Source organism: Ornithorhynchus anatinus, chromosome X1, assembly GCF_004115215.2.
Source record: "Ornithorhynchus anatinus isolate Pmale09 chromosome X1, mOrnAna1.pri.v4, whole genome shotgun sequence".
Lineage (NCBI taxonomy): Eukaryota > Metazoa > Chordata > Mammalia > Monotremata > Ornithorhynchidae > Ornithorhynchus > Ornithorhynchus anatinus.
In genome coordinates, this window is record NC_041749.1 from 20,703,229 (window position 1) to 20,731,078 (window position 27,850).

Sequence of the window (27,850 nt, forward strand, 5' to 3'; positions counted from 1 at the left end):
ATGGTCAACCTTAAGAATTAATTGCTCAAGCCAGCATTCTATAGACAGAATTAAATTAGTAAAGGTTATTTCCAACCAATGAGCATTACAAGGCATGATGGAAACAAGAAAACGCCCGTCCTGGCGACGTGATTCATGTAATTTTAATACCTGACACCTTTTATAACAATGTTTCTACTCCTACAAATAAAATGAAAATGTCACAATTTGTTCCTTGTAACGATGTGTAAAGCAATGATCTTCCACATACATAATCAAGTCCCTTTGGGTATTTAAAAATGCTGAGCATGTACAGTGTTTGCTATAAATATTGACTGTGTAAGATTTCTGAGTGATGGAAAATGACCAATAAAAACCATCTCTAGGAAATTAAAAGGAAGCTTGGTATGCAAGTGCTTCTCCCCCTTCAAATTTCAATTCAAACTTAAAATCGGAGTCTGTAGTTCTGAAGACAGTGACCTTAGGCCCTAAAGTAATTACTTCTCTCTGCCATTTCCTCTCATCCTGAGAAAGAATGATGGAACTCCCTCCTCTAAGTGTATTTTGAAAGGCAATTGCTTATTTCAGGCATTTTCCTTTTCCTAGGCAGTAAGGACCACAAGAGGGGAAAGGAGCAGATATTGACCAGGTTTAAAGCTCCCCATCTGGGTTCCCTGTTTCCTATCCCACTCCCTTCTCATGTTTTTCAATTCTCCCACAGTGACCTTCTCTCCCTCCCTCACTTGGGACTCTCCTAGGTCATTCACAGGTAAAGACACAAGCAATATGCTAGAAATTCCTTTTCAACTCAAGTCTGCCAAGTCTGTCAAGTATTGGTAAGTAATTGTATTTTCTGAGCACCTACTTGATACAGTGCACTGTGTTAGGCACCCAGGAAATACAGAATAACTATATGGCATGCTCTCTGCCCACAGGGAGCTTCTCTTTCATGGGGGAGACAAACACAAAATATCTGCAATTAGAGTGGGTCAGAAATGAATCAAGTGGATATTCATAATGTGAGTACTAAGAAGGGTATACATGAGTTCTTAAGTACTAGATCTGGCTGGAGGGAAAGAAATGATACAAGATCTTGGTAAATGAATTGGGGAAAGCTTGTTGGAGGAAGGGGGATTTTAAAAGGAAGTAGGAAGTGGGGAGATCTGGGGTCTGCCTGACATGGGAAGGGATGGAGTTCTAAACCAGAGGAACAATGTGAGATAACCGAGGAGAATGGAGATCAAGATATAGCTAGAAGGATGGCATGGGAGGAGAAGACTGGGAGGAGCAGGAGCATGGGAGGAAACTTGGGAAAAGAGGCACCTTCTCCAGCAAACAGACCCTGATGATTTCTTACCACATCCTGCTACTTCATCAGCCAACTCAGTCCTACTGCAATATGTCTGCTTAATTGCTCACTGTCATTTTTTCAATCATTGTACCTATTTTCTTAATCTTATCTATTGTATATTTGACAGTATGTGTCAACTTGTCTTCTCCGTTACATTGCAAGCATCTCGATGGCAGAGACTGTCCTTTACTTCTCTTTTGCATTCTCAAGTTCTTAATTCAGTCCTTTTTTCCTTTTTTTAATGATATTTGCTTTTTACTTTGTGCCAGGCACTATACTAACAACTTGGGTAGATTCAAGCAAATTAGGTTGGACACAGTCCATGGTCCCACGTGGGGCTCACAGTCTTAATTCCAGTTTTACAGATGAAGTAACTGAGGTACAGAGAAGTTAAGAGACTTGCCCAAGGTCACACAGCAGACGAGTGATAGAGTCAGGATTAGCACACAGGTCCTTCCGACTCCCAAGCCCACGGTTCTATCCACTCGGCCTTGTGTTGGTATAATTTTCCTCTTCACTTTTTCAGGCTCTTCCGATTGACTATGCCAAACCCAGGTTAGCATAGTGCAGAACCTGACCCTCACCTGAAGCAGCTGAGGAATTTCTCAGATAGTATGAGGGTCAGAAAACCCTGATCCTGGCTATGTTTTTCTCTAAACAACATGCAGAAAAAATCTAAACTGAAGAATTGACCTGTGCCATGGGTCACCCCAAAATCAATGATTCACATGCTGGAGAAACAAGTACACACCAGGCCCACTCCACACAGCCCCTTCTCTCTTGATCACTCCTGGCAATATAGCTCCCCCAACCAACTGACCTCTTGAAACCACTTCATTCCTCAGTGGTACTCCAAGTTGGCATATTCCATCTTCTCTGTTGAGTGAAAAAGCCAGAAAAGGCCACATGCCAGTGAACAAGTACATGTTTTAGGATGAAAGGATTTCCTACATTAGATCCACAGGAAAGACAACTCGGGTCCTTCTTCGTAGAGTTACCAAACATAGTAGAGCATACTAATCGACTGCTCATTATAGGAACGTGCATAGGGAATTCTCGCTATGAAGGCCCAGCCTAAACTGGGAAATTGACTCCTGCCCCAAAGGCAGAAATTAACCACATAAGGAGCTCAGCTCTGCAGGATGCTGTAGGGTCATCCAGAAATGGAATTTAGATAGGAACGTAAAGCACTAACCAAAAGAAAATGAAGAAATTACTCACAATTAGGCTGTGGTCTCGCCCCATTGTAATGACCATTCTGTTCACTGTGCGGAGGAGCTGTACCATGATTTCTTGGATGTGGTGGTAAGTTGAAGTCTGAAACAGAGAAGCAGGGATCTAAGTGATGACCAGAACCTTCTTTTCTACCAGCCAGTCAGCCATCTACTTAAAATGTCCACTGGGTGTGGCGTCCTGGAAGTGGTGCTGAAGAGAATTACAGTGCAAATCATGTTTTTATGTTTACACTGCGTCCTTTGGGCATGGGCTTTTCGCCCCACCCTCAGCCCCCCAGGACCTATGTTCACATCTAAAAATGATATACTATAAATGGTTTATTTCTATTAATGTCTTGTCTCCCCTTCTAGACTGTAAGCTTGAAGTGGGCAAGGAATTTGTCTACTGACTCTGTTGTATTATAGTCTCCCAAGAGCTTAGTCCAGTGCTCTGCACACAGTAAGCACTGAATAAATACCATTGATTGATTGACTGATTGATTGAAGAGTCATGATTCCTTCTGCTGAGATGTTTACAGACTAAAGGGGGAGGGAGAACAGGTATAGATACACAACACAAGTGATCAAATGACCAAATCGTATTTGGAAGTCTATAAACACTGCAAAATCAACTAAAAGAATACTATTTTATCAAAATGGATATAAATGCTAAGGAGCTATTTGAGTAGATGTTGAGAAATTTCCTCATCAGAAGCCAGGAGTAAGTCAATAAAAAGCAATATGGAACCTTGAAAAATGAGCTTCTTGTCAGACTGATCCAAATTTCCTGCCTGTCACATCCTTGCTGACTACATTCTCAGAGCCAGGAGTTCATATCTCTCCAAAAGATTCAAAATCTTTTTAAACAACTGACTCCTTGCTGATTCTTTTACAGGCATCTCAGTTACCTTTATATTGCTCTACCAGAAATCAAGATGGAGGCCCGGAGACTCTTTTCAATAAACCCAGGGCTACCTCTGACTTCAGCCCACCAAACAATCCCAGGGCAATATGCCAATCTCATGGACAATCTCCAAGAGTAGGAACTGAATGCAGAGTCACTGAATGGTATCTTCATACACTTGAATCTGCCCCTGGAGTGAGCAGTGTCAGCCAACACTCTCAGGGGAGCCCAGGAGCTTCATCCCCATGAAATTCCTCTCTCATTATTATAATATCTACATGGGGGAAGAGTCACGTTTTTCAGTATGAGTCTGGGTTTTTCAAAGATTTACTACCTGATCACAGAAACACTCCAGTAAACTGTTCATAAACACAAAACCATTTAAGCATCTATGGAAAGCACTGAGTTGCAACACAGGCTTGAAAGTCAGAGGACCTGCGTTCTAATCTCAGTTCATTTTACCATTCTAAAAGCACTGATCTCTGCATTGGGAGAGTACAATATAATGGAGGTAGTAGTCACCATCCCTGCCCTCAAGGAGCTTAGATTCTAGTGGGGGAGATAGATGTTAAAATAAATCATGGATGGGGGAAGCAGCAGAGTATAAAGATATGTGTAAGTACTGTGGGGCTGGGGAGAGTAGCACAGCGCTTAGGGAGCACAGATCTAAGTGCATAGGTGAAGCAGTAGGGACAGTGAATAGGGTAGGGAGATGACAGGTAAGTCAGGGAAGGCTTCTTGGAGGAGATATGGTCCCAACCCTTTGGGAGCGTAAACTCCAAGATAGAGTCCATCAGAACCAAACCAGCAAGCTTGAACAGAAGGAACTGCTTGAAATGAAAAGAACAGAACATTTTCATCCAACATGTCTCTAGCCCGATCCAGCCTCTCACAGAATGAATCAATTTCACCGGGTTTCTGGCAGATTCATTAGCTTCCTTACATTCATAGACAGGATGGAGATTTTTGTGCTTAACTTTATGGGTCTGTGCACTCTCATGCAGACCCATCCTGGCCCTGAAGGAGCTGATTCTCTCCATCTCCCAGTAATTAAGGATTTCTAGAATCAGTAAGCTCTTCTCCAACACCTCTCCACTTCAACCTCTTGTAAGAAATCTTCCTGCTAATTAGACCAGAGATGCCTACTTGAAAATTTTCACTTAGTCCCCCACTGTCCAGATGCCTAAGATTTCCAACGAAAGGTGTTCTTCTGCCCAGACATAGCACAGATATTTTCTAGGACAAACTGTCAAAGAGTAAGGTGAACTGCCTTATTGTGCTCACCCCTCAAGGTCCAACCCCTCCCAGAATTGTGGCTAACACATGATCCAGTTGCCAGGTAATTTCTGGGTTTCAAAACTCACTTGGAAGCCCCAATATCATCTAATTGCTACCTGATTGCTCTAATATGATGAGAACCAAGCTGGACAGAGGTGACTTAGCTTGAATCTCACTGAAGGGCCAAAGTTAACCAGCCAAGGCACAGACTACAAGAAAACAGCAGCTTATTGAACTTAGACAATAATAGTAATCGTAATAATCATAATAATCATAGCAACGACAACTGTGGGAGGCAGAGGAGAAGCCCACAAAAGAAACTGGGAATGAGTGGCCAGAGAGATAGAAGGAGAGAGAGAGAGGAGAGGAGAGTGTCAGTGAAGTTGACGTTGGATAACGTTTCCAGGAGAAGGGGGTGGTCAGCAGTACCAAAGGCATCTGAGAGCTCGAGGAGGATTAAGATGGAGAAGAGGCCATTTGATTTGGTTAAGAAGGAGATCATTTGTGACATTTGAGAGGGCAGTTTCTGTGGAGTGAAAGGGATGGAAGCCAGACTGGAGGGAGTCAAGGAGAGAAATGGAAGAGAGGAACTTGAAACAGTGGGTGTAGACAACTCATTCGAGTTTGGAGAGGAACGGTAGGAGGGAGATGGAGCAATAACTGAAGAGAGCTGAGGGGTCAAGGGAGGGCCTTTTAGGACAGGAGAAACTTGCACATGTTTGAAAGCAGAGGGGAAGAAGCCGTTGGAGACTGAACAGTTGAAGATGGTGATCAGAGAGAAAGGAGGAGGCAAGTGTTTGATACGGTGCAAAGGGATGGGGTAGGATGCACAGGTGGAGAGAGCAAATTTTGAGAGAAGATAGAAGATCTCCTCTTAAGATACTGCTGGGAGAGATGAGAGAGTTGAAGAAGGGGCAGGAGTAGGGAGGGACTGGAGAGGAACAGGGGAGATTTTAAAGAGGTCTCCCCCGATTAGACTGTAAGCCCGTCAAAGGGCAGGGATTGTCTCTGTTACCAATTTGTACATTCCAAGCGCTTAGTACAGTGCTCTGCACATAGTAAGCGCTCAATAAATACTATTGAATGAATGAATGAAGAGGTCATACCTGATGATGGTTTCAATTTTCTCAAAAAAGTAGGTAGCCAGTCATTAGGGGCAAGAGAATAGGGAGCAAAGAGGGGTTTTGAGGAGGGAGCTAAACGTATGGAACAACTGTGACGGTAATGGGCATCGGTGTCAATAAGGATGAAGTTTCCTCATCTGTAAAATGGGGATTCAATATCTGTTCCTAAAGCACTGTAATAAGCACTTAGGAGAATATAATACTACCGAGTAAAAGCCTTACAGTCTAGAGGGGGAGACAGACATTAATATAAATAATTTATAAATTATAATTTATAGATATGTGCACAATATTTATTATTAACTTAAAAAACTGGGATTAGTCCTGTGACTCCCAGACCCATACCCTTTCCACTAGTCCACCCTTCAAAAAGAGTTCTAGTATAGGGTTAGAGGTTCTGAGGTACTTGACAAGCTGCAAAAATGGTTTTGTGGATGGGGGGGAGCTAAAGAAACTAGAGGCAACTCAGGGAAAAAAGAACCAAACCCAGCTTTGATAACCGCAGGCCTCTCTAAGTGAATGTAGTAATTATTGGCAGTTGAAGTATTTATGAGAAATTTCCTGTCATGTATATTAGACCAAGAAATTGGGCCCAAATGGGAGGGAAAAATCCTATTGTTCTATAATTAATATAAAAATGGTCTGAAGTCGATTCAAGGAATATTAAGATGACTGTCCCGTCTCTGGAGAAGAATTCTAAAACCCCTAGAAAGAGAGACTGATTTTTTTATGGTATTTGTTAAGTGTTTACTACCCATCAAACACTGTTCTTAGCCCTGGAGTAGATACAAATGAATCAGGTTGTATACAGTCCCTGTTCTAAGTAGGAGAGAGAACAAGAATACTAAGGAGAGTAATATTCTGTTCTTCTGAATCAATAAATTATTTATCTTATTTCCCTTGTTAGACTGTAAAGTCCTCGAAGGCATGGAATGTGTACTCTCTCAAGAGATTAGCACATGTTCAGCACTGAGTAGATACTCAATGAATACTATGAACTATTCTAGAGCTGTGAGTCCTAGCCAGGCTTCCAGCATATTCCTATTATGGGTAGATTTAAACTATGGAATTTGTGTGATAAAGTGTTCACTGTAAAGTACAAATATAAATATGATATTTGGTCAATTTGTAATGCATATTTTCTCATTGCCATTTAAAAAGATATTCTTTCCCCCCAATGTAATACCTCTATTATTTTTCTTTTTATTGTCCATCACTCATATCCATTTTACTATTAACAATAATAATAATAATAACACTGGCATTTAAGCACTTACAATGTGTCAAGCACTGTTCCAAGTGCTGGAGTAAATATAAGGTAATCAGGTTACCACATGGGATTCATAGTTCTTAATCCCCATTTTACAGATGAGGTAACTGAGGCACAGAGAAGTGAAGTGACTTACCCAGGGTCACACAGCAGACATGGCAGAGCTGGGATTAGAACCCACGTTCTCTGACTTTCAAGCCAGTGCTCTTGCCACTAGGCCAGGCTGCTTAATGAATGACTAATATGCAATCTGTCTTCTGGAATGTTTTTTGAGTATTTTTCCACCACACTATAAAGTACAGAACTTCAATGACAAATCAGAACAAGCCTGAGTGTGGTGTGTAATCACAAATATACATAATACACACTCCCCACCCCCCACACACACAACACCACCACCCCTTCTGGGCCTTCCACTGCATTTTTCGGTCTCACTTGAGTAAAAGGGTGAAAAAAAAAACAAGCTCATAATGGGATGGTGATGGGAGAGAACATTGATTGTCTGGAGTTGGTTCTCCCAGGACACTCTGTGTTTCTTCCCCATACAAGACAGAAATCATCAAGAGTTCCTATCTCATTTCAGTGCTTTGAGTATTTCAGATTCCCTTATCAACACACAATTCCCTTAACCAGGTCTGCTCTCATCACTCCACACCTTCTGCACTACTTAGGGCTCTTATGAAATGCTAATACCAAAACAATCACTCTCCTTCTCTGTTCTAGTCCAGTTTCCCTCCCTTTCTTATTTATAAGCTCTCACTCCTCACTTTTCACATGTATTCATAATCCTGTACAGGTACACTGTCACTCACAAATCCCCACACAATACTGCCTCTGAATCACAGTTCAACCCAAGTCTCACTCGTATCTCATCTTTCTGAACTTACCCCTTGATATTTCCTGTTTTACTTATTTATAACGGCAAGGCTATAGAGCAAAGATTGCCCTTCTCAGAGGTGTTGCTTGAGAAGTGCTCCAAGAATAAAAGAATACCCTTCTAAGCCCTTTCCCAAGTCCCCCAGTTGCTAGATGGACACCTTCTTTCCAAAATAGGAAGAACTGTCAATAAGAGAGCTAAGATTGGCAGCTTGAACCAACTTTTCCTTAAAGACCTCAGGGAAATCAAGGACAGTCATAACGTGTGGGGCATCGAATCAGCTGCCTTCCTGACGTTCAAATGAGCAATCCGTAACATCTTCTCATCTATATGCTCCTACACCGATTAAATTATTCTTAAATGGTTGTGGCCACACTTCCTCTATGCCATCAAATACTGAATGAGACCTGTTAAGATGATCTTACCCAGGCTCACTTCTCTCATCTTGCCTCCTTAAAAATAAAGTAGAACTGAGTTAGATCTCCACTGGCACTTAGTTTCTTTCCAGCCCAAAGAAACCAGAGTGAGTGAGAAGGGTTTGGTACATAAACATGGCAAAATGCAGTCTCAACTGCATTCAGCTACTATCGCCCTACCACTGCCGGCAATGTATCAGCATTTCAGCAAAGCTTGCAGATTCTCAGCACGTAGGAAAAAGTGCCGAACAAGGCGATACTTATTACACACTCCGAGTGATGCAGCTGTGTCACCCACAGGATGTATGGCTCATATGCAAATGGAAAACTTTCAAGATGATAAACTTGGCCTTATACAGCACAAATCTAGCAACAAATCATGCAGGCACAAGGCAGCCTGAATGAACGACTTAGGAAGAGTTTTTCAAAGCTCAAACTATACTGTAGCTTGTAACCGAAATTACAAAATCACTCTTGGCATTACAGTCCGAATGATGAATAAATCCAACCACTGAAACATTTCTCAAATTGAATCCTCCACTCTTATCTTTTATTTTAAATTCCCCATGGTTTCATTTTCTCTATCTTTTGTTGTTCTCTCTCAATTTTATGTGCTCTACTTTTAATTAGGGGGATAGAGGCCAGGAGGTTCAGCTGCACACCCTATGGAGAGTTTGCATCCAAAGTCTATATTTTAAAACACCCTGACAATGAAAGCAGCTGCTATCTATAGTTCCTACTATTCTTTGCTATTCTGTCTGTGTTGCTATGGCAAGCTCCCCTCATTTCTTTTATTTTTCCTCTAGTGTTTTTATAATTACCAGCATTACAGTACTGACAGATCTAACCAATAATAACCAGCATCTGAGGGACAGCTCTTCTACTTCTAGTCCCTGGAGTTGATGTGTATCAGACTACAGTTATGAATTCAATTCTGAGTTGCTTCTGAAACATCTTTTCCCCCTTGAATTTGTTTCCCCCTTGGAGAACTCAATGTCTGGCTAATCACCATTATTTTATTAAAATACCCACCAAGGGATGGAATAAAGGAGTGTTTTTTTCCACTGCAAAGATCAGCTTCCCACTGCAGGGAAAGTCTCAAGAAGTGAATTGGGAGGCAGGGGGAAGATATGTATATGTGAAGAGGAAAGGATGGGGCAAGGAGAAAGAGAGGTTGGAGGGGCGGGGCAGTCAAGATGCTAGGGAAAAGAGGTAGGAAGGAAGTCTAGCAGGGGTATATCTAACTGCCCCAAAGTCCCAGCTTGAGAGAGGGGGTATTAACCGGCCTGGAGCTTCTGTCCCATCTGCAAAAATGAACTCTGGTATGGTTAGAGACCATGCCTAAGCTTCTAGGGACATGTGCTTTTGAAGTTTAAAAGGCTTCTAATTACCATGCTGTAAAAGTCCTAGAAGTAGCTAGGGATTAAAACTCCTTCTTACCCATCTTTGCTCTCATGGTGTGAGAGTGGTGGTGTCGATAGAGACTCACTCCAGGGTTTACACAGGCAAATTCTGCCTCTAGAGTCCAAGACTGAGGACTGGCCTTCTGGTTAACTCAATTTAGACACACACTGTTCTGCTTGGGCTGGTGAGCATGTTAATCATTCTCAATCAATACCAATTGGCACCATATTTTGATCAGTATTTCAGCACTCTTCCTGGCCCTTCATTCCTGGTTCACTAGCCAAAGCAGGAAACTGTGGGAATTGGGTGTCTAGGTTCTCATCCAGGTTCTGCCACCAATTTCCTGAAATAATCTTAACCCAGTTTATCTTTCGTGCACTGCTCCTCCTCTAGATTGTGAGCTCCTTGTGGGCAGGGATTGTGTTCACCAACTCGATTTTACTGTACTCTTTAAGTACTTAGTATGGTGCTTTGCACACAGTAAGTGCCCAGTAAATACTACTAATGGGGAAAAAAAATCCTTGACCGTTTTCCATTTCCCACGATACTGAGAACAAATGGTCTGTTATCCTTGGTGTTCTCAGCCCAGAGAGATTGAGTAAAGCCAGGAGACATCTGTGCCCATCAAAAAACCTCTCTATGTTCAGAGGTTGCTCCACCTTAATGATGGCAACACCTTCGCACTGCTGAATTTCACCTCCCATTCACCCCCTGTAAAAGCTGCCAGTGTAATGGGAAGTTACAGTGCTATCGTAACAAATTATGCAACAGACAGAAGAGCGTCATAAAATAGCTTGGGCTAACAAGGAAGTCACAGTGAAATGATGTTTCAATCCATTTATCAAATGGTTTCACCTCCCATTTCCTATCAGATAAAAAGAAAAATGAATGCACTTAAGCTACCAAAGGGAAGTTCATTGTTGGCAGAGAAAAAAAAATGTTTTCATTCATCCCATTTAGCTGCATTGTTGGAGATTTGTCACTGCCATACTTGCAACCTTCCCTGACCCCAGGCCCTCAGAGGACTTTGAACCTAATAATAATAATAATGTTGGTATTTGTTAAGCACTTACTTTGTGCAGAGCACTGTTATAAATGCTGGGGTAGTTACAGGGTAATCAGGTTGTCCCACTTGAGGCTAACAGTTAATCCCCATTTTACAGATGAGGGAATGGAGGCACAGAGAAGTTAAGTGACTTGCCCACAGTCACACAGCTGATAAATGGCAGAGCCGGGATTGGAACCTATGAACTCTGACTCCCAAGCCTGGACTCTTTCCACTGAGGCACACTGCTTCTCAAGTGTTGATATTTGTTAAGCGCTTACTATGTGCAGAGCACTGTTCTAAGCGCTGGGGTAGATACAGGGTAATCAGGTTGTCCCACATGAGGCTCACAGTTAATCCCCATTTTACAGATGAGGGAACTGAGGCACAGAGAAGTTAAGTGACTTGCCCACAGTCACACAGCTGACAAGTGGCAGAGCCAGCATTCGAACCCATGACCTCTGACTCCCAAGCCAGGGCTCTTTCCACTGAGCCACGCCGCTTCTCTATAATTATGATATTTGTTAAGCACTTACTAAGTGCAGAGCACTGTTCTAAGTGCTGGGGTAGATACAAGGTAATCAGGTTGTCCCACTTGGGCCTCACAGTCTTAATCCCCACTTTTCAGATGAGGTAACTTAGGCACAGAGAAGTTAAGTGACTTGCCCAAAGTCACAGAGCTGACAAGTGACGGAGTTTGGATTAGAACCCACAACCTCTGACTCCCAAGCCCTTGCTCTTTCCACTAAGCCACTCTGCTTCTTTGGCTTGCCTGTTGGCTTGCCAAGCCTTTGGACATGACCTACACAAGGGCAATTGGTGATATGTTGGGGAAGGGGTAGGGTGCCCCAACACTTCATGTCTGCTTCCTGCACCAAGCTCCGGAAGCCATCAGGAAGGGCATGAGAACAAAATGTAGAAAGCTTAGTTTTTCCACTTCTGAAGACCACAGCCCACAGTACCTTGGGGTCCCATTTCTGGCCACCACCTACTGGGAAGGATGCATAAGATAAAGCCAGAAAAGATACCCAGCTCAAATGACCAAGGGGATGGGGTAGCTTATGTATGGAAAAACAAAGAAACAAAGGTGAGAGGTCACAAAACCACAACGATTATGGCTAAGGAAAATGGCAGAGTCATCATTTATCACTTCTACATGGTGATAGGCTCAAATGAGTTGAGAACACTTCTTCCAACAGCAGAATACAAACATATGGAACCATTACCGTAGTAAATTGTTTAGACTCATAAAAGAAAATTTAGAAAGGGTTTGGATCAGGAGTCTATAATGGATTTCCATTATTCCTCATAAGGGAAAAAAAGTGTATTGCCATTGTTCTTGTCTGTCTGTCTCCCCCAGTTAGACTGTAAGCCCGTCAAACGGCAGGGACTGTCTCTATCTGTTACCGATTTGTACATTCCAAGCGCTTAGTACAGCGCTCTGCACATAGTAAGTGCTCAATAAATACTATTGAATGAATGAATGAATATTAGAATTTAAAAGGTTACCCTCATTCTGAACCAGAATTGCTACCTTGTCCATTAGGCATCTAATTTCTTTTCTTTTTTTCTCCTCTTCCCCCAGCTTGATCTGCTGAATACACCCCACTGGGACACAAGGAGGGATGATGTCTTAAAAATACACAAAGTACTCAAAGCTCCTAGGACCAGAAGCATCCAATCAGTTGTGCAAAAATAAAATGTCTGTCTATTGGCCTTATCATTGGGGGGTAAAAAAAACCCTCTCATCTTGTTTTCATCTTAAGGAGGCTATAAGGTCTCATAAAATCTATTCATTCATTCAACTTTTGATTCATCCATTCTCATGACCCATTCACAGGAAGTTAGAAAAATGCTCTTAACAAGCTCTACCCTCTTGCACAAAGCTGAGCAGGCCTGCTATCATTCCCAGCCTTAAAGAAATTTCTGGGCTGGGGCTCATGTCAGGAAAACATACTATGTGGACCTCAAAAACAGATGACTTTGCTGGCATTTCTTTTTTCTTCCACCCCCTTCATTCTATTGATTGGGCTTTACTGAAATCCATGGGGCTCGTATCAATCATCATTCTGCTTAAGAGATTAATTATTTTTTTAAAAAAATACCGGTTTTGTAAGACTCCAAAATATCTCTCCTGATCCAGTCTTTCAAACAAAAAGCTGCTAAAGCAAGTGAAAATGCTAAATGCACAAATGGCATTCAATAAAAGTCACAAATCACAGGAATGACATTCAATAAAGGTCAACTAGTCACAGGAATAATTGTGCCCTCAGTGATCCCACGACCCCACTTCTTCCCCTACTGAAAAAGACCAATGTCGGGAGCCAGGAGACCCGGTTTGAAATCTCTTCTACTTGCTTTGTGACCACGGTCATTTAACCTCACTATTCCTCAGTCCCTTTATCTGAAAAATGGGAGCCGCAGTAATACCGTGCAGGATGTTTTGCTTTGTGTTTTTTTTGTTTGCTTTTTTTTGTTTGTTTTTATGGTATTTATTAAGTGCTTACTATGTGCTAGGCACTGTACTAAACACTGGGGTAGATACAAGATATGGGGACTGTGTCCAAGCCGGTTTGCTTGTATTTATCCCAGCGCTTAGTACAGTGCCCGGCATATTGTAAGCTCTTAAAAAATACAATTATTATTATTATTATGAGAATCAGGTTGGACACAATCCATGTTCCACATAGGGCTCACAGTCTTAATCCCCATTTTACAGATGAGGTAACTGAGTCACAGAGAAGTGAAGTGACTTGTCCAAGGTCACACAGCAGCCAAGCGGAGGAGCCGGAATTAGAACCCAGGTCCTTCTGACTCCCAGGCCCTGCTCTATCCAATAGGCCAAGAGAGCTTTGGGAGATCTACTGAAATCCCTGATGTGAAAGGCCTTTGGGAAATAAAAACATTACATACCTGCAAGGAATTACTGGGTCTAAATTTAAGTATTCCAAACTCCATAGGATCACTCCATTACCTATCCCAGTATGAATAAACATCTTAACTCTTCCCAAAATCCTACTCAAGTCTCTAGAAACTAAGTTCCTCTTTCCAAGCAATTTCATCTTCTACCTCAGATCCACCTGGAGGGTAAGAGAAGCAGCGTGGTTCAGTGGAAAGAGCATGGGCTTTGGAGTCCGAGGTCATGAGTTCAAATCCCAGCTCTGCCACTTGTCAGCTGTGTGACTGTGGGCAAGTCACTTCACTTCTCGGTGCCTCAGTTCCCTCATCTGTAAAATGGGGATTAAGACTGTGAGCCCCACGTGGGACAACCCGATTCCCCTGTGTCTACCCTAGCGCTTAGAACAGTGCTCTGCACATAGTAAGCGCTTAACAAATACCAACATTATTATTATTATTATCCATACTGACTGGGCCAAGTTTTGACAGCACCTCCTTAAAAACCTGCTAAGACAACTTTGCTCTTGGCTTCGTTGATAGTTGTGCTCACCACCGGCTCAGGAAAAGCTGCACAATGTTGTCCTTCCTGTGCATTTTTATTTCTAATCTAATGGTGAACTCATGTCCTAACAAGAGTGAGGTTCTGCCATCCCAAGCAGTAGAAGTGGATCTTTTAGAGAAGAACAAGGAGGAACATTGGATCCCTATGAAAAATAGGGCCAGTGAAAGGCTCATACCAGGGCCTAGGAGAATGGGACCCTGGAGGCAGGCAGGGAGGTGAGAGAAGGACGAGACAGAGCCAGGATGGACAGCAAGGACTAGAGAAGAGTGAGAAGCTAAAGAGTTTAGAAAATATCGTGCACACGAACCGGCTCTAAAACTGAGATCCCTTTGCCTCTATTTACGGAAGAAGGACATCATTTCCTCTCCAGCACTCAGTGAAAAGATATTATATAATAATAACAATAATAATAATAATACTGTTGGTATTTAACACTTACTTTGTGCCAAGCACTGTTCTAAGCGCTGGGGTAGATACAAGGTAATCAGGTTGTCCCATGTAGGGCTCACAGTCTTCATTCTCATTTTACAGATGAGGTCACTGAGGTCCAGAGAAGTGACTTCCCCAAGGTCACACAGCTGACACGTGGAGGAGGCCGGGATTCGAACCCATGACCTCTGACTCCCAAGCCTGGGCTCTTTCCTCTTTCTCCAGCCTATATGCCTAAGGTGCGGATGGAGGTAGGGAGCTGATGCATGGCAAATAGGATCATACCTGGATCTTCTGGTTAGTCACCTCAGCAAGCCAATACAGAGCAATTTGAAGGCTGGCTAGATCATTTCCACCCCAAGAGCCTAGGCCCAATTTATGTAGAGGCTTTAGGCACTGGACCCCAGGCCTCAGGGTACGGGGGGCCCCTAGCCATGTGAACCACAAGAGCTGCAGCATCAAGTCATAGGAAACACGGAAGCCACACTGTGGCTGAAAACCAGATGACACATTGCCACCAGTGAGCCATTTGCCTGCCTGCAGAGCAGGAGGAAAGTATTTCCCAGAGAAAGTCAGCCCGATAAACGCCAAGCCTCTCCAAACTAGGTTTGGAACTAATAATGAAGAGGGAAAGAGAGAAGAAGCATCTAACCTGGGAGAGAAGTGAGAAAACCCCACCCCCAGCCTCTGGATAAAGACGGGAAGTCCAGGGTCAGACTCGTACTGGGGATGTCCCTAAGGGCTCGGCTGGAGGACTGTCTCCTGATATCCCCCTCCTTTCCCTGGAAAACCGAGTGGGCGGGAGTTATCTACCAATATGTAAGGAAGTGGTTTGAGAGAGGAAGGGGATGGAAAAGAGGTGGTGGGGGGGGGAGCGTGGGGGGAAATAGAGAATCTTTTATGAATAATTAATATCCCCACTATGGGAATGCTGAGATGAAATCAAGCCCACTTGCTGGGGTGCACCAATACTGATAATCTCATTAAGGGGTAAAGGTGTGAGAGGGCTGAATCCCCTCAGCAGTGAGGGCTTTTATGCCTTTCCTCCCGCCCCAGCAGTGACACGTCTAAGGCGAGGACTGCGTCGCCCTTGACCTAGGCACCTCCCCTTGGAGAGGAGAGACACAGGGCAGTGGGCCCCTGTCCTGTTCCAGGACAATATTGCCTGGAGATGGTACTTTAATGGAGAGGGCTAAGCGCTTAATACAGTGCTCTGCACATAGTAAGCACTCAATAAATACTATTGAATGAATAAACAGTCCTGCTATGCCCTCCCCCACATCCCCCACTCTCGTACCACTGCTATACAGAGAGAGAAGGGAGCAGGATAGGAGATCTAGGGGCTGAGACCCAAAGGGAAAGTTCCTCATAGGAATAAGCCCTTCCAAGTCAAATCTCAGAGTGGCTTAACTTGACCCTTTCTGCCACTGCCAGCCTCACCCACCAATTGCTGAGGGATAAGGGTAGGGAACCGGGAACGACTTTGCTCCAAGCAAATCCTCAATGGGACAAGGGACCCTGATCCAATCCTGTCCTGGAAATACCGCTCTGCCAGAAGGGCTGGGAAGAAGGGGCACAGGACAATCCAATCACATCCTACAGCATGACGACACAAGGGACCCCGCTAAATCAAATACCTTGTGGCCACAGATACAGTGAGTCTACACACTGTTCAGTGGGTGTTCAGTGCTCTACACACAGAAACCACTAAATAAATACAATTGACTGGCTGACAGGAGAGTTCATTCAGCCTCTGCAATGTCATGCCATTTTTATGGGCTGGGAGAAAGTGCTGCTTAAGAACACTTGAGGAAGTCTGAGCTGATCCAATTCCTCTCTGAGCAACATACCATGCGGAATATCGTTGCTATAGGTATCGGAAGTCTCTCGATCTTATTTGGCAGTGAAGAAGGGGTTGTGGGTGTGGCAAGAGAAAGACAACTCTACAACACAAAAGGTGGAATTTCGTCTTCCTGGCTTATGCAAGTCATTGCTTAAGCCTTTACATTTGCACAATTCAAGCAAATCAGTTACAGTTCCCTCAGCAACTGTAACTTGGCCCCTGGCTCAGGCATATTTTCTCCTGCCATGCAGGCTTTTAACTCGTGTCTCCCTCCACCAACTCCCAACATTGAGGGAGAGATTTAATTCACACGTTCTGCAAAAATTGTTTTTTGAGTCCCTGGAAAAGCATAGAAAATAAACGGGCATCCCTCAGGTCTGCAATGATTCCACCATGTACATCTTCACAGACGTACCTGATGGCAAAAGACTAGCCAGCTGCTCTTCAAAAGATCATTATTTACACCACATCACACAACTTCTTATCCCCTACATACACTATGCCATGTTCAATCATTCCCGATAGCAGAGTTTCATAGTGCAGGGAGCCTGCACTGTAAAGCCACTGTCAACAGAGAGAGATTCAAGAGATTGGCTCTAGGCGAACCGCTTTACACCCTGGTCCTGGACCACAAAAGGTTTTCTTTAAAAAAAACCAACAAAACACTTGGAAAATTATCTTTATGTGGAGATAAAAGGCACTGAAAGCCTCAAGTTATTAATTTCATAGGGAATAATTCAGACCACTATGTCTCAAGAAGAACTTCTTCCAATTTTTCAGGTGATTCCCTTCTGGGACAAATAATGCAAAAAGATCAGGTGAAAACAACAATGAGTCAATGTCCTGTTCACTGATCACCATGCCCGGACACCCATTAAGAAGCTATACTGGACAGATATCTTTCCAGCCACTGGTTCTGGGAGATCAGTGAAGATCCCCAACCAAAATGGCAGTCAGAAGGCTATGAGAGTTTGACAGGTGGCTCTCATCAGGAATAAAACAACAGCACTGTAATCATTCTACAGTGATGCCTTATTTTCAATTTTCAATAAGTAGGGAAGGGTAAGACCTTCATGTCCCTAGAACTAGGTAGAGGTTTTCCCACTGAAGCAGAGGCTTCTTTGCAGCATCTTCCACTCGAACATCTTCCACTCGAACACCTACCCACTGATCCTTGGCGAAATCCCTTATAACGAACTCAATTAAGTCTTTACAATTAAGTGAAGGAGAAAGCCCAAATGAGAAAAGTTAATAGACATGTCCAGTTTAGGTCACAGGTTTTCAAAAAGATAGGCCTGTGACTATAAATAACCAGAGGCAGATAGAGGCCTGGATCATTTTGTAGCTAAATGACAACCTACTTATTGATGAATCAGCAAAAGGCTGATGCCACAGTGACAAAGTCAGACCAGAATTTGCAGCCAGGTTTTTGACTTGCCTCCATTTCAGATACAGAACTTTATGCTAGCCCTAAGTATGACTCTCCCTATGGTAAATTTAAACTGAACATACAGGGGAAGGAAAAATGAATACTGGTTTTGAGAATGCCAGTGTTAACAGTTAATAATAACTGTTTGGAAATGAAGTTGAAATGCAAGCATGTATCATTCATACTGACTCTAGCTGCAAAGGCAGCCTCCCTGGAAGTAAGTTCAATATAAAGGGGCTTTATTATGAGGACTATAATGCAAAAAGAAGGGATTCTCATCCCCATTTTATGGATGGGAAGACTGAGAGATTATGTAAGTCACTTGAGGTTAAACAGCAAGTCAGAATCAGAGTCAACAGAAGAAATCCAAGGCCTGGCCTTGGGAACCACTATTCTGTCAACTGCCAATGATCTTTAGCTAAGGAAGATCACTTGCTGAAACGTGGTACTGTTCTGGAGGTCCCCTCATACTTCAGTGAAACACACTAAATGAAAACTGTTGGAAAAAGAAAAGAAATCCTTCCTTGAAGGTAGTATCACAGGGGCCAAATTTTTATTTTGAGCACTAGAGAAAAAGGAGTTGGAGCTTCTGGAGTAAGCCAGCTGGACCAGGCTCTGAAGATCCGATTTTGGACCTTTCTGATTCTGCTCAAAAGCTCTTGGCTCTTTTCAGCCATGTTTGGTAGCCCTTAGATCTTGTTGAAGCCTGGGCTGAAAGTCCAGTCCCAAAGGCTGTGGGAAATAAAAAATCCATGGCTTTTCTCCCCTCTGCCAGAGCTGGAAACTCATGGAGCAATAGGCGTCATGGAGCTGACCCCTTCCTTATCTGTGGTATAGATTCACTCTCATGAGCAACTAACATCAGTAAGAGGATGCCTGAGGCAAGGAGGAAGAGTGCTTCAAAATACCTGAAGTTGACACCCAAAGTTGTTCAGTGAGAGGAAAAAAACCCTAAGTCAGATCTTGGCTTTCTCACCTGGATAATGTCCCTTTCTTAAGCTAAGTGAACACCAGAAAAAGAGTATGTAACATCCTCATTTATAAAGGCTCCTTAAACCAGCTAGAAGACAGCCTCTCTGTGTCATGCTTCACCTAACACCCCCTCGTATTAAAACAGATAAGGCAAGAACAGAAACCTACAACTGGGTCCTACTATCACTGTTGTTTTAGGGCTGTAATTATCCCAAACAAGAACATTTCAGATGTCAAAGAGGTCTTTGTTTTCCAGCCCTCCAAACTCCATGCACATGAAGTTCACCTTTTCCAGCCTGAAATCCTAACTACAAGACCCCAGTTTACACCTGGAAGGCCAATCCAGCTGCTGGCTTGTCGGCAGCCCAGTGAACCTGTCTACTAAACAAGCATGTGTTAAAATTAAGTGGTGGGGATGTCATATTGAAAGAGGACAAAACCATTTTCCTAAATCCTTCATAGGAAAAAGCAGAGGTCCTGAATTTTGTGTAGGATTTTTTTTTTTTGTATTTCCCACCATGAGCAGCAGGTATGATCAGAACCATCATCCATCAGGTTTATACCTTCAAATTTTAAACCCTAGATTCTTTCAAGTCCTGGAAGCATATTTCAAAGGAATGATTTTGGCCAAGTGCACTAGTCTAAACAAAAGAAAACCAAAAACAGCAATGGCATGTGAACTGACTGGTTAGAGGACTCTCAACTAGGTCCTGGATGATTAGAACTTGACAAAGAAAGACACTGGTGCTCTGCAGGGAAGAAGGGAGATGAGGTCTATAACATTTGAAAGGATTTGAAAGGAAAAATGGTTTGTAAGCTTCTTAAAGGCAAGCTTTGAGTTTACCAATTCTATGCTATTGTTCTTTCCCAAGTGATCAGAACTGTGCTTCGCACACAGCTAGTGCTCAATAAATACCATTAATAGACTGACTGATTGGTGATACATGAGGGAGATTCTGCCCAGAGAGAAGGTCACCCCACCCTTGTTCCAGCCAGGAGTTTTTGTGGTTCCTTTTTCAAACAGTCCAAACTGGCGGGTAGTGCTGAGGTTCTTCCTGGGCAACGTTCTGCTCTGCTACAGTTCATTCATTCAATAGTATTTATTGAGTGCTTACTATGTGCAGAGCACTGTACTAAGCGCTTGGAATGTACAGTTCAGAATGGCATTCACCATGAAAAAAAATCCTCAGACACAACTTGTTTCTTCTTCCCAGCAGAGCTGGTGCAATTGTAATCCTGATCAGAGCCTCTGTGTCCATCACGCAGGACTTGGCTGTTAGGTCTTGGAACAGATCACATTTATCGAGTGCTTACTTTGTGCAGAGCACTGTACTAAGCGCTTGGGAGAGTACAAAACAGAGATGGTAGACACATTTTCTGCCCACAACAAACTTACAGTCTAGTGGAAGAGTTTACAATCTGGACTGGAATACTTAAGAGCGAGACTCTAGTAGACTGTACGTGCCTTTAGGGTGGGATCATGTTTACCAACTCTGTTTGTATTCTCCTAGTAAGTGACTGCTCTGTGAGCCAGGGTGGGGGCCCGATTTGTCGTCCTCAATTCTGGGTGCAGCTGTTCCGGTGGCTCTGGGACCCTTGTGTGTCTCCTCGTGACAAGTTCCTAATGATAATAATTGTAATATTCATTGATTGCTTTCTATGCACCAAGCACTGTACTAAGTGTTGGGGTAGAGATAAGATGAATAGGTCCCACGTGGGGCTCACAGTCTAAGTATGAAGAACAGGTTTTGAACCCCCATTTTACAGATGAGGAAACTGAGGTATTGAGAAGTTAACTGACTTGCCCAAGATCACACAGCAAGTAGGTGACAGAGCTGGAATTAGAACCCAGGTCCTTTGACTCCCAGGCCCATGCTTTTTCCACTAAGCCATGATGCTTTCTGTTAACAACTTGCCATCTGCCACAGCTTTTTTAGGGTTGGGAAAGGGAGACTGATCAAAGGGAGCTGTATTACAGGGAACCTGTATACACAGGTCGGCAGCTCAGCCAAAAAGGTAATATACGATCCCTACGTACCCTAATTGCCAGCCAGATGTTGGCCCAGCCCTGAAGTGAGTCACCGGTGGCCTCCCTGTCCTCCTCCCTCCTGCCCACCCTGTTCAACTCATGAAGTCGGAAGATGGCAGCAGGAGGAGGGGGGGAGTCCATATCCACTCGGCCACCTCATCAGCTCAGACTCAGTCAGGGTGGGAGGGGCTCGTGCAGTTTATCACTTGACTGGAAGAGAAGTTCTGAGACTGGAGAAAAGGCCAAAGAATAAACCAGCCTAGAAATAGCTAATCTGCATAATGAGAGGGGACAAAGGTGGATGGGGAAGGAATGAATGTCTAAAAGGAAAAAGGATGTGCTCTTGGGTCACCGGTGTAACCTAATGAAGAAAGGTCCGCTGTCATATATTGTTCTCTCCCAAGCACCAAAGTACAGTTTATTGCACGTGTTCGATAAATACAATTAATTGATTGACCCCATCGATAAGGGTCCTGAGAGAATTTAGCCTATGGAGCCTGAGGGAGGGAAGCTCAGTAGCTGCTAAGGTGGTGGAGGATAACCAGAAGGTGCCCCCCTGACACATTTCCTGGACATTTAATGCTTGACAAGGGAGTTGACCAGTGATCTGAAAATAAAAGGAGGGAGGTCTTGAAGGAGATTTCAGTTCTATGACAGTAGCTTGTTGGCCCACCACAGTGTCCCCAGTCAATCAATCAATCCCTCTCTCTAGACTGTAAATTCATTATGGGCAGGGAACATGTCTGCTAATATTGTTGTATTGTGCTCTCCCAAGCGCTTAGTAAAGTGCTTTGCACATAGTAAGCACTCCATAAATACAAGTGATTGATTGCTTGAGCACTTACTGTGAACAGAGCACTTGAAACTAAGTCTCCAGACAAGAGAGGGAGAGGGAGACATAGGCTAGGGGCTCAGCAAGCTAAGGAAGTGGAAGAAACCAGTGCTGAGGGGAGCTCTCTATAATTCATTCATTCAATCGTATTTACTGTGCGTTTATTGTGTACAGAGCACTGGGAGACTCCAATATAACATTAAACAGACACATTCCCTGCCCACTATGAGTTTACAGACTCAACGACTCAGAGCTCCATGCCCCACCTAAACCAGGGAGAAGTGTTACTCCAAGAACACAGAACTAACAACTCAGCTGCATCTTATTTCTTGTTCCTCAGGCACTGCCAGCCCCGGGTGAAGGTGCTCCTGGATTCCTTTCTTCACTATCTGGGAGCTGCTGTTCCTTCTCTGCAGTGACCAAATCCCCATTCAAGTAGGATGGAGGTGGGGGTTAATCTGGCAAAGCTTAAAAGAAGATGGATTTTTAGTAAAGTTAAAAGAAAGCTGAACACAATTTGACAAAGTAGAAGAGCATCCCAGGTAGGTTTACTGTTTGCAGAGATACGGTGACCATTTCCTTGGGCAGATTGGAGGTGCATGAGTTACCCTTAAATAGCCATTTGAGGTTAGAAGCCTGGAGAGGAAACAGCATGGCCTGAGGGATAGAACACAGGCCAGGAAGTCAGAAGGATCTAGGTTCTAACCCAGACTCCACCACTTGTCTACTGTGCGCCCTTAGTCAAGTTGCTTAACTTCTCTGTGCCTCAGTTACCTCATTTGTAAAATGGGTATTAAGACTGTGCGCCCATGCAAGGACTTGCATTGTGTCCAACTTGATTATCTTAAATCTACCCCAGCGATTAGCATAGTGCCTAATACATAGTAGGTGCTTAACAGATATAAAAAAGTGCTAGATGAAAAAAAAAATTACATTTCCTAAACTCTTACTATATGCCAGGCACTGATATTGCAAGGAAGACACTCACTAGAGCTTGGGGAGAGATTGTATATTAGAGGATAAGTGAGAGACAGGATTTTGTCTCCAAAATTATGATTATAAATTTAGTCCAAGGATGATGACAAAGACTAAAAGTGAAGGAGGAGAGAGGTTAGAGGAAAATGAGGAACTCAATCCGTGTTTATACAAAATCATGCATTAAACTGGCTCCTCCTCGATAAAGCAGTAAAAAGAGCTTGTCCTCTTTAATTACCCACAGTACTTAGAACAGCACTTGGCTCACACTTTACATCAATACTGACCAACTGACTGAAGTCACACCCTGGGAAACTGGGCAACTTGGGGAATACCATTAAAAGAGACTAAAAACTACCCAAAGAGGACAGGAGAAGATCATTCTGAAAAAAAATCTCCGATTACAGCAGAATCCTGGGTTTTGCACTTGATGCCTCCATGGAATCCAAGGATAATTTGCGAGTCTATTAGACCAGAATTGGAGTAAAATTTGCAACTCAATTCCCTTTCCCTTGTCATCCTTCTCAGCCATCAGGGTAGCTAGTAGGAAGGCGATGAAGCCGATGAGCATTCCGGGGACTTTCACAGTTAGAATTCAAATGCTATTCATCAGCATCAATATTTTACACCTTAATCAACTTGGTCCTACTGTGGGGCTTCTGCCAGCTACATCATAGGTACTTACTGGATCCTGACAGCTAAGCACCTCCAGGATGCTGTTGAGTAATTCAACACAGTATTTCTTCTCTTGGATCTGGTGCTGCTGCTGCTCATCACTCTGTTCCAGTACTTCCTTCAGTTCTTTTGTTATGACTGGTAGCAGAATATCCCGGCACTCTGAAAGGAAAATAATTGTGATGGGCTTATAATAAATAAAATTAACTCTTCATCATTTACAAAGCAAGGGAAAATTGGTAACATCAGCAGTGGTGTCTCAACTTTCAGAACGGAGAGCTCTTCCACGGGATATATTTGGAAATCTTACCTATACGATTCCCAGAAATGTGGCAAGACTAAAGAGATTTTTGGGTGATTTGAGACTAGAAATAATAATAATATTTATGGCATTTGTTAAGCTCTTACTATGTGCTAAGCACTATTCATGACTTACCCATGGTCACACAGCTGACAAGCGGCAGAGCTGGGATTCGAACCTCTGACTCCCAAGCCCAGGCTCTTTCCCCTGAGCCATGCTGCTTCCCGATCACACGGTGATCATACTGTGCCTCATCCTCCTTCTACTGAATGGGGTGAGGGGGGAGGGCTGTGTCCGCCCTAAATCAAATTCTTCAAATTTTTGCACAAAAAGCTGCATTCATATGGCCTAATAGTTTCTGGTGATTTTTTTTATGGCATTTGTTAAATGCTTAACATGTGTCAGGCACTGCGCTAAATACTGGGGTAGATATCAACTAATCAGGTTGGATGCAGTCTGTGTCCCAAATGAGGCTCTCAGTCTTAATCCCCATTTTACAGATGAAGTAACTGAGGCACACAGAAGTGACTTGCCCAAGTGGCAGAGTAGGATTAGAACCCAGGTCCTTCTGACTTGACTCTATCCACTAGACCAAGCTGTTTCTTTCATTGTCATTCTTGTCAGGAATTTGAGCTGCGGCAGTCAGTCAGTTGATATTTATTCTAGTAGTTGTATTTACCATTGAATTTGCATTATAATTGTGCTCATACTTATTCAATTACTCTGCATGAACAGTTAGCACTCCTGGAGAAGAGATAGTGATTCTAACATTTCCAAGAAGAAACTACTCAGAACAGATTAGCAATGTCTAGAAGATCTTAGTCCAGTTTAGCTTGATCCCACAGGAGATAAACAGCATGGCTTAGTGGAAAAAACAAGGGCTTGGGAATCAGAGGTCGTGGGTTCTAATTCCTGTTCTGCTGCTTGTCTGCTGTGTGACTTTGGGCAAGCCACTCAACTTCTCTGGCCCTCAGTTACCTCATCTGTAAAATGGAGATTAAGACTCTGAGCCCTGCGTGGGACAACCTGATTATCTTGTGTCCACCCAAGCGCTTAGTGCACATTTAGTAGGCGCTTAACAAGTACTATAATTATTCCAGCACTAAGAACAGTGCTTGACACATACTAAAGTGCTTAATAAATACCATCATTATTATTTTCATCATCACCAATGGTATTTTAATGAGTGCTTAATGTGTGAAGAGGACTGTACTGAGCTCTTGGAGTGTACACTACAACAGAGTTGGCAGACACATTCCCTGCCCGCAAAGAACTTACATTCCTATCTGGCAGGGGTTAACAATGAACATACTAATACTAATAATAATTACATTTGCTAAGCACTTATTTTGTGCCAATCACTAGATTAAGAGCTGGGATAGAAACAAGATAATCGATACAGTCATTCATTCAGTTGTATTTATTGAGCACTGACTGTGTACAGAATACTGTTCTAAGTGCTTGGGTAAGTATAAAATAACAATAAGCAGACACATTCCCTGCCCACAGAGAACTTACATTCTTGAATTATTAATAGTGGTGAAGGTTCACACAGAGTCATCTACACTCCTGCCCAATCGTCTCACACCTAACAGTAGGCATTAGCTGGGGCATGGGTGCATTCTTAGGCTGTGGAACACGTTTCTGGGTGTCCCGGTAATAGCCGACCCCGCTCTGCCCCCATCCGACTGGCACAGCATTGTTGAGTGAGGCACTCACAACCACTGTACCAAACCCTAGGTTCTTCATTTTGGTTTGTGGTCATAGATCAGAGTATCTCTTGATGCCCTCTCAGCAGCAGGCCTTGCTGTGCCCTCTAATCTTTACAATCATCTGAAATCCATTAAAAAAAAAAAATCCCTGAGATTTTCCTTTTCTCATAGTCTTTCTCTTTGCCTGTCATCACCTCCCTTCTGCCTTTCTCCCTTTCTTCCAGTCTTTCTTGTTCCTTCTATTTCTCCCTCCTCTCCTTTCCCCCCATCCATCTTGCTCTGTGTCATGTTCTGACTTCCCCAGCTGTTCCTGCTCCATCCACAGTATGGCCCCCACCCTCTCATCCCTGCCTCCTCTAAGGATCCACTCCCATCTTCATCTATATTCATGTGTATATATGAATATATATACATAGATATGGAAAGAGCCCGGGCTTGGGAGTCGGAGGTCGTGGGTTCGAATTCCACTTTGCCACTTGTCAGCTGTGTGACTGTGGGCAAGTCACTTAACTTCTCTGTGCCTCAGTTATCTCATCTGTCAAATGGGGATTAGGACTGTGAGCCTCACATGGGACAACCTGATGACCCTGTATCTCCCCCAGCGCTTAGAACAGTGCTCTGCACATAGTAAGCCCTTAACAAATACCAACATTATTATATATATATATATATATATATATATATATTCACACACACCCTCCCCCCACCATTACAATTAGGAAAGAGTAGAGCACAAAGGATTTCCCTGTCCTTAGACTAAAGAAAAGTAGGGAAGCCAGTTGGGAGCAGAGTTGAGGGTCAGGGATGCTATCAAGCAGTGTGCCTCAGTGGAAAGAGCACGGGCTTTGGAGTCAGACATCATGGGTTTGAATCCTGGCTCCGCCACTTGTCAGCTGTGTGACTTTGGGCAAGTCACTTAACTTCTTGGTGCCTCAGTTACCTCATCTGTAAAATGGGGATTAAGACTGTGAGCCCCACGTGGGACAACCTCATTCCTCTGTGTCTACCCCAGCACTTAGAACAGTACTTGGCACATAGTAAGCGCTTAACAAATACCAACATTATTATTATTATTATTATTATTATACTTCTCTGTCTCTCTCTTCCACTTTGGTGTCAGCTACAAAGTTGCAGTCACATCCACACCCCTGCCCCACAAACCCAACCCTTCTCCTGCACTCTATGCTGCTCTGGACTTTAGGACAGCACATCATTCCCACCACCCACCCGTTGCTCCCTGGCCCTCCTTTTCCAGCCCCCTCCCACCCACCTCTGGGGTTTTAGTAGTTCCCCACCCTCCCAATCCTCCCCGATATGTCTACCAGGTTAAACATACTTTGGGGAACAGATTAACCCAATCTAATATTCTCATTCGCTTGAAAAACAATAGTGTTGAGGGTGTGGGGGCGACACGGGACCCCTCCTCAGGCTGGCTGGACCCAACCTTCAGGCCATGTGTTAGAAATTACCATAGGACCGTGAAATAAAGATGGGATTGCAGCAGGAGGATCATTTCTCCATTCTAGAGATAAGGCTGAAGAGGTACAAATCTTGTTCCCCACTTGCTGAAATTACAGTCGCCGCAAACTGCGTCCCCAGCAGGAAAGCTGGTTTATCAATTTGGAAATCATTTGTTCCACAGATTAGGGAAGCCAGAGTCCTGACAAGGCAAAGTCTTACGGTGCAGAAAGTCTCTAAATTTGCATTTTAGGGAGTCATTAATAATAGGATCTGTTTTTCAGAAAGTAATCTGTCTTCCCCTCGTACTGCAATTTTTACATGAACCTTATGGATCCTCTGGCTATGAATTTTTTTAAATCTTAATAATTAGAGTTGTAAAATAACTTTTATTTATGTGAGTTTGGAAAGTAACATTATAAAACTGCTTCTTGATCTTCAAACACAGAACAGTTTTAAAAAAAAACATGTACAAACTGCATAGTCCTTTTTAAATCTTAAAAGGCACTGCTAATGACCATCAGAGATCTGTAAATCCTGTCTCATTTCTCTGCCCCGAGGCATTTAGTGCCAGACAAAAGACTGTAGAGATCCGCAGTCAGACGTCAAGACCAAATTACATTTCAGAATAACCACTTAAGGACCAACTGAGATACGTTTGCTCTTCGTAATTTAATAGGAAAGAATTATATTTTCTAAAGTGACTGGGGAGAGAAAAATGTAACCTTTGTTTGTCTCTTTCAGAGATGAGGGTCCCCTCAATCCACCAGCAGCAGGTGACTCTGCATTTATGGCCTGCTTAAGGCGGCAGTACCCGTGTGATATGCTTTTAAAATAATTGGTTGGTTTTATGTTGTAAAGTCTCCGCACTTT

At 43.2% G+C, this 27,850-nt stretch overlaps 1 protein-coding gene across 3 annotated transcripts in view; it reads right to left on the reverse strand.

Moving 5' to 3' along the window:
- Positions 1-27,850, reverse strand: part of DOCK2 (dedicator of cytokinesis 2) — a 359,556-nt gene that overhangs the window by 212,755 nt on the left and 118,951 nt on the right. For all 3 annotated transcript variants that reach the window (XM_007673344.3, XM_029050179.2, XM_039910387.1), the window contains 2 exons: positions 23,517-23,668; positions 2,552-2,647 (listed from right to left, as the gene is read on the reverse strand). In XM_007673344.3, the coding sequence (XP_007671534.1) occupies positions 2,552-2,647; positions 23,517-23,668 (248 nt within the window). The remainder of the gene's footprint in view (positions 1-2,551; positions 2,648-23,516; positions 23,669-27,850) is intronic.